The sequence below is a fragment of the Gasterosteus aculeatus genome, chromosome 17 (genome assembly GCF_964276395.1).
Source record: "Gasterosteus aculeatus chromosome 17, fGasAcu3.hap1.1, whole genome shotgun sequence".
In the NCBI taxonomy this organism is placed as follows: Eukaryota; Metazoa; Chordata; class Actinopteri; order Perciformes; family Gasterosteidae; genus Gasterosteus; species Gasterosteus aculeatus.
The window spans coordinates 19,147,077-19,159,082 of record NC_135705.1 but is presented as its reverse complement, the minus strand read 5'-3'; the positions used below and the strand labels follow the sequence as shown (position 1 = coordinate 19,159,082).

The 12,006-nt window shown below is 46.0% G+C and overlaps 1 protein-coding gene across 2 annotated transcripts; it reads right to left on the bottom strand.

Moving 5' to 3' along the window:
- Nucleotides 1-1,452: 1,452 nt before the first annotated feature.
- LOC120835066 (endothelin-3) lies at nucleotides 1,453-9,179 on the bottom strand. Of its 2 annotated transcripts, none has more exons than XM_040203592.2 (4): nucleotides 8,969-9,179; nucleotides 8,287-8,506; nucleotides 3,759-3,899; nucleotides 1,453-3,621 (listed from the first exon to the last, which is right to left on the bottom strand). In XM_040203592.2, exons 1-4 carry the CDS (start codon nucleotides 9,021-9,023, stop codon nucleotides 3,540-3,542), a joined length of 498 nt encoding a protein of 165 aa, XP_040059526.1. In that variant the 5' UTR covers nucleotides 9,024-9,179; the 3' UTR covers nucleotides 1,453-3,539. The 2 variants fall into 2 exon arrangements, with proteins under 2 accessions (XP_040059526.1, XP_040059527.1); XM_040203593.2 differs by having other exon boundaries at nucleotides 1,453-3,615; nucleotides 8,969-9,128.
- Between the last annotated feature and the right edge of the window lie 2,827 nt (nucleotides 9,180-12,006).

Genomic DNA, 12,006 nt, shown 5'->3' with positions numbered 1-12,006 from the left:
GTTGTTATGAGATTTTATCATGCGGCGCTACTCGGAGGAATTGGTCCTGGAACCGTAATCTCATAACATTGTGGTCGGCCTCCGAATAACATCTCCAAACACTATTGAACCCGAAGCCGCAATCAGCAAGGCGCTGCAGAGAAAATGCACGTGGAATCTGCGGCATACAAGAGGTCGCCTCCTCCAATGCCATGCAGACGCCACAGCGCCGTGAGGTGCCGTGTTGCGTCGCCGACGCTCCCCGCCGCACGCGTTCTTCAGTCCATGAAATTCCATAAACAAGCGCGTCTCCGACGTCCGTGTGGGGTTCTGGTAGCAAACGTCGTGTGGTCTGAAAATGCAAAGGTTTTCAGCGAAATGTCCTTTGTTTAGCCCAATTTACTGATTCCCAAAGGACTCTGTGGTCTTTATTTCCACTGCTGTGTATGTGGCCATATTTAAAAGAGACAGACACACGTGGTATTTCTATTGGTGATATCTTCCAGGCCTGACTGGCGGCTAACATGTGGGATCTTTTCCCAATCAATCATTAAAATGAAATGAATGGGATCTGACATGTAGCCCACCACAGAATGGTTAAACGCGCCACAGTTTCATGGCGAACTGAGAATATTTGCACATTTCTTAACGGGTGTTGTGGTCTGTGTGCAGTCATTTAACTTGGGAGGAACCCATGTATTGCATCACTATTAGCATTAGAGCATCGTTAGTATTGCTGGCACAGGTTTCCAGTGACGTGTAATACTGTGTTGATGAGTTCAAACTCATTCATTGAAGATGTCCGGCACATTAAGGGTTTCCGTCCCCGACATGTCTGTTACAGAACATTTTGTGTGTAGCCGCGGTTATGCGGCTTGTCTCATCCGATCACGCTTGAGGCGCAGCGACCTTCCAAGTTGGACGCTCCGATATTGGACTTGGCGCGCATCGGAATGCGATGAAGCCGACCGCATGCTGAGGTGGCCTGTGTCTCACATCGGGTTCTGATCTCATTGAGACGTGGAGCGCATCCCGGCAGTGTGTCAAACGGAGGTCTCTATCATCCCCCCAGAGGAGAGCAAAGGGGAAGGCAGCTGTTAATGCTGATGATAAGCCTACTTATATGTTCCTACAAAATAAAAGCCTTTAAATGACAAAATGTGGGAGTTGTAGTGTGAATAATTCATTTTGAAATCGGTTTAGATTTTTTAGCAGCTATTTTTAAAAATACCCGTCAACTAATGATCAGCACAAATGGCTTTTATTTTAAATATATTGGAGTAAATAAATTGTGCTCCTCCACCATTATACAACCGCTTCTTTGACCGTTAAATATTTCAGATTCTACTTAATCAGGCAGGTCAGCATGAGCTGTTTGAACCAGCATCAGTCAGTGGTGAGTTCTTCCAGGGGTCTAAAATCCCCAATGCCATTTTCCAGCTGTCACACATTGAAACCAACTGCACCAACAAAGATGATCAAAGTCTTTTTATTCATTTAAAAACAAGCTTTGGACCAGTTATAATGTATCCAGATACTGAGCTCGTCTGCAGCTTAAGTCACACATAGCAGGTTAATACATTCACTAAAGTAAATTCAGTTCAAATGCCAGATGGGGAGGAACAAAATAACAGATCCAGTCATTCAGTTTTCATCCTACCGCATCACGTGTGGTCCGGTAGGTGGAATCTGGTCCGTGTCACACTACATACAGCAAACAGGGATCGAATCATCTGCTGCTGCTGGATGGAGCAGATATCATCGTGCTCAGAGCCCTGCATGGCTGCTGAATCATCAGTGCATAGGATCTGCATAACTGTTCCCTTGGTCACTTAAAACAAGTTATTGCAATATGAAATATAAAAAAAAAATGTATTTGTACTTGAAAATGAATAGAGAATCAGGGTGAAATTGCCATAATGACCATAAACTGTGAATAAAAGTTATTGTACAACATTGTGTATGATTACAATGCGTCTCCTAATGATGATTTTTAATACACAATGTGTGACTAGTAGTAGTAGTATAGTAGTACTAGAGTGGCCAAAATATTCAAAGCATTCATATTGTATAGTGCCAATAGTTTGATCCTGTAATTCACGAGTAGAAACAATATAAAAACCACAGATCGTCGTCCCGCCTGCATAGTGCAGAACGTTCTGACTGATCATTTCAACTCGCTTCGGGTGTCAACGTCGCTTCTGATCAAACAAACCAAACGTGGTTTAGCAGATATTACTTTTCCAGGTTCAGGATGTATTTTCATTTTAAATGTAATTCCAACCGCAGCGTAAAACACCCGCCATGACGCTTGAAAATACTAAACAAAGGCATAAAAAGGGTTTTCAGAAAATTAAATATCGATTTTTATACAGTACATTTGTAAAGATATTCAATATTAACAATACTATAGTCAATATTAAACACCAACAGTGATGCATCATATTTGGTTTGCAGCTCAAAAAACACATATCTGATCGTACCGTCCAGCTCTAAATAAAGGATCAGAGTCACACAGCAAGAAATCCTTTCACACACGGAACCACTGCCTCTACGTGGTCTCTGCGCCCCTGTCAACGTGGGACACGGGGAGGCGTCACGTGATTATCCAGCCGTCTCACCGCGGTGCACGAGTGACGCGATGGAGAACGAAGAATTTGACTTCATCTGAGTTTTTTCTTTAAAAAAGCGATGTGACTTGTTGGCAGATTGCGGCTGTGATCCGAACAGACAGCAGCCTGAAGATGAATGCATGTGGGATTTTAGAATGTGGGTGAGTTCTTTTCATTCATTTAAACTGTATAATTAACTATTAGGTTCTGTAGCTTCCAATTCAACTGTTTACAAGACAAACATCAGCAAATTTGCTATTTCCCCATTCACAGCGTACCAGCTTCTACCTTCCATAAGTAAAACCCTAGTTGCATAATATGCACAGCGTTTGGTCGAGCGTGTAAAGGCCGCCGGTGGGCAGATGGTCGGTTTATGGGGAAAGGAGTTGGAGTTTAAAACATAATAAACAGACGAATGAAGAAAATAGCGATTAGCGTGATCACATATATAATTCTATGCACAACATCTTGTTATCATCTTCATAATTTAGAGCCTATATATTGAAACACATTTCCTATTCACAAGGCTGGAGTAATAAAAGTCCCTTGTGGAGGATTCAGGCTGTTCCTGTCGAAACCAATAAAAAAGGATGATATGTTGCACGTGTCAGTGACTGCGACACACGGGGGATTTGTGGAGAACGGATGGTTTCAACACGCCGACGAGGTGGTGGGGGGGGGGGTCGCACGCCAGCGGCCTCCAGCTCGGGGACGCGTGGGAGCTCCGGCAGTCTGTCACGGTGGAGCCGGGCGAGCCACGTGCGCCATTCCTCAGCTGGGACAGAATAATGAGCACACCTGCCCGAGCCGACGCCGGCCGGTGACCTTTGCTTTGCGTGTTTCCGTGCGAGCAGCAGGGCGGTTGTGCGTCCGTCAGTCGGACGGGGAGGCGCTGAGTAATGAGGGACGGCTTGTGCGCAGGACGCCGGCGGTCGTGTCGCATCTCACTTATTTGTCCGTTTCAGGGCGGCTGCGCCGAGAGGCCCAAGTCTCGTTTGCGTTTGGCGCCGATGGCGTCGGCCTCCTCTGCCTGGTGGGGAGAAAAGATTCGGCCGTTGTCCAAACTCCAACACAAATAAAAGCTTTTTAATACAATTTTAAAAGTGCATATCGTTTGTTAGGGTTGGTTTTCTGGATTCAAAAGCATCGGGTCGGGGGCGGAGTTACCTGTCCATGCAGAAGCCGCTGCAGTGAGCGTCGCTCCGCCGCGTGCACGCACAGCGGGGGCTCCCCCCGCCCCTCCGCCGCCGCGCCGCCTGGGGGGAGCGTCTCACGCGGTCACTGGACATTCCATACGGGACGGTGCGCCTGCAGGGAGGACACACGCACAGATGAGTCCTGCACGCGCTGCGTTGCTCGCGATGTTCACACGGGGTCGTCTCGGGGCCGTTCGTTGGTGGCAGACGGGGTGACGCACGCTGGGCCGCATTATACTCACAGTTGTTTCTGATATTTGAAGATGGGAGCAACATGTTGCGGCACAACAAAAGCAAAAACTGCTGGATTGTAGAGGAGTGTTTTGAATTGAAATACGTACCTTCCACTAGGTTCAAGGTTTGAAAAGTATTCGTAGTGCGTGTGGTGCGATGCCAGTACAGCTCAATGTGTCGGTGAAGATCTAGCCGACTATTTCAGGCCCCTTTTCCCGCCGGGCCAAAAAACATTAGCACACCGACTGCACATCTGGCTTTTGTTCTGGTTATAAAACACACTTCAAACTACCTAAAGAATGCAGCTCATCCAAAGCGTGTCTGTTGGTCCACGTACACGTGTGTTGCCGCATCAGCCCCTCGGCTGCTGACACAAAGTAAAGCGTGAGCGAGGCTCTCGCTTGCAGCGTAAATGAGGGAAACCTGAAACGTGAAGTAAATCTGGATCTGATGTCCAATCTGAGGACACAGTAAACAGCGGCAGGACAGAGCAATTGCATTGCATATGCAGACCCCTCTGAATCTTAAAATAATGATTAAACATACTTGTATTTGCCTCTGTGTCTCTCAGCGAGGGGAAGAGAAGATGGGAGCTGGTGAACTCATGCAACTACTTATCGACAAAGACAAAATATAGATTGGACAGTTGGTCAAACGGTACGAGGCCGCTTACTACCAGCCGATTAAACAGATTTATTGATCTCAGCTTTCCCTCGAGTGAAATAGAGAAAACTGGCTATTCTTTGTGGCCACTAATGGTCAAATAACAACTTAAGACTCATTTATTTACTATGATAACACTACCAGACGATTATCCCTCCTTTCTTGACTCATAGCTGTATAATCCTCCCATTCCCTTTCTTGTTCTCCTGCAGAGAAGTGCGCGTCTCTACGAGCAGCCACGTGTGGCCGCTTCCCGGTTCCCAGACTCCACAGGCAGCGCGTGAGCACAGCAAGGAACGGAGCGTTTGATGGGAAGCGCAGCATGCGTGTGGTGAGACTCTCGAGCCTCGTCCTCCGCGAGGCTGGGAAATTGTTACCAAGACAAAGCGAGCCACGATGGAGGAAAAAAAAACCCCCAACTGAAGATCAAAGTGGCCCCGCGCCCGGCCTACCGGCGGAGTTCAGCGGGGGTTCTCTTGAACAACGCTGCCTGAATGCACCGCCGTGTAACCATAGAACCCTGATACGTCCTCATCATCAGAGGCAGGGTAGATATCAAAGCTGACGTCAGCTGATGGAACACAAACCAGAGCATTCAGCCGGCCATTAGTTATCCACGACCTCTCCTCACATCAGGGTCGCGGGGACGTTGGTGAAGGCACCGGGGACGCGTCTCCAGACGATTATGTGTCATCGTGGTTTCCTTCAGAGAGAGCAGCGCCAGAGTTCATTCCGTATGATGATCTGATGACAGTACAAAGCGCCTCAGGGGTCGTCTGCGCGACGGGTAATTGCCGTTAACATCTAAAGCACTGGGAGTGGACGAACCTCGGACAAGAATAATGTCCCTTGTCCAAATGCTGGGATCGGAGTAAGCACTTGCAGAGAAAGGACGGATCGTGTTACGTCGCCATGTGTCCCTGCGGGCCGGACGGGGGTTGAGCGAAAGAATGCAAAGTGCTCTTCAAACCTTTTTTTACCTTCTTTTGAAGGCATTGCAAAAAGTTAAAGTTGAGGAAAGTTCCAAACTGGCTTTGTTGATCTGTAAGCACGAGACATCCCACATTGCACACGTCAATCCTGCTCTTTCTACTGATCCCATTCGTATCAACTTAATCCCACAGAAGGTTGGTTCACTCACGATCGGCTCTTCTGAGGCTTTGAGGGACACTCAAAGGGACTGATGACATCAAAGCGTTAGAGAACCCACTCATCTTACACAGACGCAACCTCGTTTCCACCTCCACCAAATACGCCAAAGGGACACAGTCATTTGACCCCGACTCCGCCTCACTGTGATTTATCTAGCGGAGCTACACCAAGCGCCGCATCAATCACATCCGACAATTTGTCATCAGCAGCTGCTGCCGAGCTGCACTTCTGGAGGCATTTCTGCATCTGCCCCATACGTCTTCACTTTCAACTGGAGGTGGAGGTCAGCGGGCCGGTCCCCATCAATCTGCACCGCAGGCCGGCCGTCAAACGGCAACCAAGTAGGATCGAGAGCAAATAACCCTCCGCGCCAGGTGACGGTGGGCAGTTTTCGTCCTTCAGACCAGAAGACCTGTTTTGGAACACAGCCGGACGCACGCAGCAGACAACACGATGTCCACGCATGAGAGAAGATGAGGAGTAAGAGGAGCTCCGTTCTCTTTCTGTACTCGTTGGCCAGCTTTCATCGCCTCCGTCTCCCTCGCTGAGGCTAAGCTGCCGATCGGACGGATTTCTCTCCAAAATGCTGAATTGGCCAAAAAAAAAAAAAGCCTCTGACAAAGGCAGACTAGTGTCAACAGCCAGGGCACCAGATGTTCACCAGGAGCCTGACATGGGCCATTTGTCCAGCCCCAACCTCATGCTGGCCTGGAAGGAATGTGAGCATAATGGAACTCCGGCAGCGTGGACAGGTTTCATGTTGTGCTGAAGGACAGTGAGTATTCGTTTTGGCACTTCTGGTTTCCTTGTCTCCTAAAACCAGTACATTTTTATTAATTCATATAAAGTGCCAGTTAATTCCCCACGTGAATTTAGAAGCTTTCGGCGGTTTTTAAAAAGTGTGTAAATGTGTGTAGCTCACTGGTGGGGACGTAAAGTCATGTGACCGTAGTTCCTTTATAGCCCAACGTAAGCTTTTTACTTTTAATAATAAAAGAGGTGTTTATTTGTGAAGTATTACAAATGAAGAGACTCGTAAAGGGAGCCAGTTTGATGCTGAATTTCTAGTTTGCTTACAAAGAAACTAAAGAAGAAGAGTATAAAGAATCTAAAATGTGCTCGGGGAAAAACATTGAACATGGCTCGCACACGTTCAGATTTCTGCTCTGGAAATCAGCACATACAATATATTCTCCCCCTTGTTCTCATCTTCAACCACTTATGCGGGTTCGCTGAGGCAACAGCAGATCGATTCCAACACTAAAGGCTCATTTTCCAAGTGAACCTTTAATAATTATTCCCCATGCAAATCGTTTACATTTTACTGTATTGTATTATTAGTGTATTAGTCAGCAAACAAATGTATAATTATGGGTAACTTCCACCTACACTACCTATTTTTGACAGTAATAACTACAGCCTAATAAAAGATATTTTTTAAGTAAAGTTTACCTTCCCTGATTAAGTAATGGTTAATAAGTCATAAGGTCCAATTTTTAATAACAATTATTAGGTATCGAGCGCGAGAGTTAATATTACCTCCTTTTTTAAGTAATCAGATGTATAAAGTGTTAGACTTTAACTCATTACTTTTAGTGTATCTTAGTTGGTAAAATCTACCAAAACAAACCAAGTGCAAATCGTTACCTGTAATTTAATGAGTAGATTCTAGAGGTTGTTTTTTATACCGAAGTCTTGATTCATCCCACACGGTGAAACGCGCGGCCAACAAAGGAAGAAAAATGAATACGATTTACGAGACAGTATACGTCAAAAACATGGCCCTCACACAGCAGGACGGCAGCTCCTTGATGTCCTCCAGGGACGTCTCTGTTGGCCTGATCAAGTCCATAAGGGTTTGAATTATCTTCCCTTTGCGAGTCCTGCAGGAGCGTGGAGCAGCGAAGGAACCACGCTGCGCTGCTCTCGCTTGCTCTCCACTCCTACTTTAAAGCATCGGGACGCTCAAAGGGACTAAATGAGTAAATCCTGAGCATGAGCTCACCCTCAAAATGCTGTCACTACTTAACAGCTCACCCCAAAAACACATGCGTTCCCCTCATACTCGTAGTTCTATTAATCTTGATTGTTTTGGGGTGTGTTGGATATCAGCCGTGAAGAGTATTCACCACAGTCCCATGAAACTGCTCACAAGGTCTGTGGATCACCAGCCGATGACATCACACTACATCGTAGAAGGCCGACGTCCCGGGCCGACACTCACAACACTTACAGCCAAAGCAGCAGCTCGATAACTGATGTGGGAGTGAACGAGATGACGACGTGGTAATAGTTTGCACAAGCCCAGTACAGCAGGCTGAATTAGTGATGCAGTGAATCAATGCGCTGCATCACTAATGACATCATTAGCTGTATAATTGCATCCCTATAAATCACCATGGCAACGCAATCGCAACACCGAATGCAACATGTGCGAGGATGGCTCTTACTCTGGCGTGTTGATCCAGATGATGTCCAGGTGGCAGTAGTACACGCACTCCTTGTCCTTGTAAGTGTAACACGTGCACCTCTTGCAGCGCCTCCTCCCGGCCCGGGGGTCGCAGGCGGAGCGGGCCGGAGCGCCATCCACGCCGCCGGGCCGCAGCAGCTCCACCGCGGCCGTCTCCACCTCCTTCCTCTGGCTCACATCCTTGCTGGACGAGGAACCGGCTGGTTGACGGCCATGTGAAAGGAAAGGACATTAAAAAATATCGTATCAATTAATTTATTCATTGATGTGTAAGTTAAGATCCTGTCATCCTGAGTGTTAATCACTTTGTGGTAATGTGGATATCGGCAGGTGTAAAATACATCAGAAACATTTTTGATATTACAATATAACAAATCCAGACAATATCTATAGTCTTTTATTATGGTAATTATGATAGTAATATAGATTATTAACTGGGGTAGATTAAAACGTAAAAATATCAAACAGGTGGCTGTGCATCATTATTCTGTCTCACAGCTAGTTATTGAATGGGCTAAAAAGGGCTCTGTGCATTTGTTATCATCTTAACCTCTGTTATTTGGAAGTTGTTGTCAGTAATATACAATCTGGATCTGTGCTCATAAAGTGACCTCATTAAAGTGTATTTTATTAAAGAATAAAACACTAGGTCTCCTACTCACCGCCTGTCAGAGATGCCGTCACCACCACGACAAAGAAAAGCCCCGCGTGCGCCATCACACAGGGAACATCCGGGGATGAGAAGGTGTCCGGTGAGCTGCTCAGTGCTCCATCCCGCGCTGCGGCTCCGCGGCTCTGCGGCGCGCCTCCTCCTCTCCGCGGGGTAATGCGAGCGCGCGGCTCAGCGACTTCCTGCTTTGAGCCTTCAGAATAAAAGCGTACCAGTCAGACACGTCAGACACTGGGCTTGAGAATGCTGGGAAAGAGCTTTTGAGTAAAGTCGTGCAAATGAAATAGAACTTTTCAATTGTTTATTAAAAATGAATAAAATAAAATTCTGAAATAGTATAATATATGAAATCGGATGAAACACAGACTGACACTAAGTCGTCCTCAATACAGCATGATGATAATTTATTAAATCATGGTCCAATTAACGTATGAATTATATTCATATCACAGATCAGTAGAGAAATATTAATATTAATTTCATCATTATTTGTTTTTTACTTGGTAAGTGACAAACACGGCTCAGATAAAGTCTACTACTATTACTGTTTCGTTTTAAAAGAGCAGATGAAGAGAAGTTTGCTCTGAAATCCGACTGATGTTGAGTGAAAGTAAGAGAGAGAATTGCGAAGGATTTTTTTTCCACATTTCCTTAACAGAAATATCATCATCAGATGAAAATATATATTATTTACCTTGTTGGCATATTGGTATTCCTGACCCAATAAATGAATAGAAGTAACGTCAACCTCCATAAATATTTTTTCAGATATTTCAGGATAAATGTGTGTGTTTGTGTTCTTTTATTTTCCCATTCCTTATATTTTAATTTGAACATTTGAGGAACCTAAACCAACAATCATTTTCACTACTCTCAAAAATAAAGTTATGGAAGGAAAGACCTAAAGTGTTCGTGAAGAGTGTCCAGGAACAGAAGTACTCAAGCACAGATCACGTTTCAAAACAAAGTAAAACTGTAAAAATGGGAAGGAAGCGAGAGCAGGATAAGGCAACAGGAGTGAGGACTACCCAAATATTGGGAGAAAACCCACCAGGGCAGTAAGGGAAGTTAATCCATCGACAGGAGAGGCAGGAAATTACAAAATAAAGCACAGTGTTTCCTGCTTTACTTCTCTGGTTACATTCACCGATAGGAACTTTAAACCTTTGACAATTAACTCGTCTTACTACATCATTAAAATGTGACATGTTAGAATGTGTTTTTGGACTGTGGGAGGAAGCCAGAGTAACCAGAGAGAACCCACGCAGGCACTGGGAGAACATGCATACTCCACACAGAAAGGTGCTGGGGGGGGGGGTTGGAATCCAGGACCTTGCTCTTGGGCGACAGTGCTAAGCACTGCACCACTTTGGTCTTTGCATAAGAAAGAGTAGGTTAATGTAGGTTAAATGTCACTCGAGATGCATCTGGAGATTCACTGGGAGTTCCTCCGGGGGTCTCCGAAAATGCCTCCTGCAAAACCGCTTTTCAGAGCACAAACCTCTGTCAGTGTAGAGGGGCAGGACAGGAATGCAACATGTGCAGAGAGCCTTCTATCACCTTTTCTCATATTGAACTGACACCTGCCACCACGTCCCTGCCCCGACTGTGAGTGGACACCGGTCGGCGAACAGAACTCTTCCTGTCTCCCAAGTCACAACACAGTCTTCCACCCCTGGTGTTCATTCCAAGACAGAGTATCTGACTTTCTCTCTACAGATGTCATTTCAGTTGTCATTTGTTCATGTATTGCTGGTGATCTGAGGGTTCCAGTCTCTGGTGTTAGCTGGGAAGGAATATAGGACGATATCCAGAACAAGAGGGGGGAGGCTATTTGTGCATAAATGGAGCTTGCTTATTGGCTCCTTCCAGTTGGCGTTCTCCTTCTCCGGGAGCGTCTCCAGCGTCCTTCACCTCTCCACTCGGCCGTTACGTCGTGGGCGGTACGGTGTCCTCCTCAAGATTGCGGTGCCGTAGTTCTCCGCCAACTGAGCAAATGGCCGGTCGTGTATCTTATCTTCATTGTTTTTCTCACAGCAAGGGTCTTACCTTGGAGCCCGGCGGTATTTAAAAAAGACTCACTGGTGTAATGAATCTGGGGTGCCGGGCAGGCTGGATAAGAGAGGAATTTATTTCTCAAGTCAGAAAAGAATGTGAATGCATGGCCCCCATTCCACATAAATCCATTGGGAAAATAATCTTGCTAAGGCCACAGCCACACACGTTCGGGTCTCCGGATGCTGAGGCGGCATAGAAATGAACTCCTTCCATACGACATACAAGCCGCTGCTAGCTCACACATACCACATCGTTTTAAAAATTAAATATTTTTCTCCTGATCATAGTGATCAATCCTTTATTGGTATTTATAGACACACTTTATAGCGTCACACCAAGACTCACAGGGACAAACTGATTACTCGGCGTGAAGGTATTTTCAACAACATTGGTCTTGCTGAGGCATGAAAGACAAGATGCAGATGTGCAATGCTTTCATCAGGCCGCTTACTGCTGAGACGCAGCTTTTCAAAATGACTCATATCAGTCGTAGAAATGAGCACCGTCATGCATGCTAAGCTGTGCCGTGTTAAAGGGTGAGAAGAAAATGTCCCCTTGAGAAGACAGACTTTATGGTCAAAAACTGTTCCTTAAAACCGCACCGATAACAATGGATTAGTCTGAATGACTACGTGTTTAAAAACGGCTGCCTGCAGTGCCAAAGCACAGACGCCACTTCCCTTCCAGCCAGCGTTCACCTCGCTGGCCGAATGTCAGCGACAAAAAGAAACGTTGCCCTTGACGACAGCACTGGATGGAAAGTCAAAGGGCTCAAAGTGATTGTAAGTCATCCTCTGGGGACTATGAATGTGGGTACCAGAAAAGAAAAAAGAAAGAAGTGCTGTACTTTAAGTCGTGTCCACTGCACCGATGTCTCACAGGCGTGACCTTCGAAAACACACAGCGTGTGTGACAGACAAGAGAGCGGAGATGTGAGAGGGAGAAGTTCCAACCTCAGCTGCATTCTGTTAT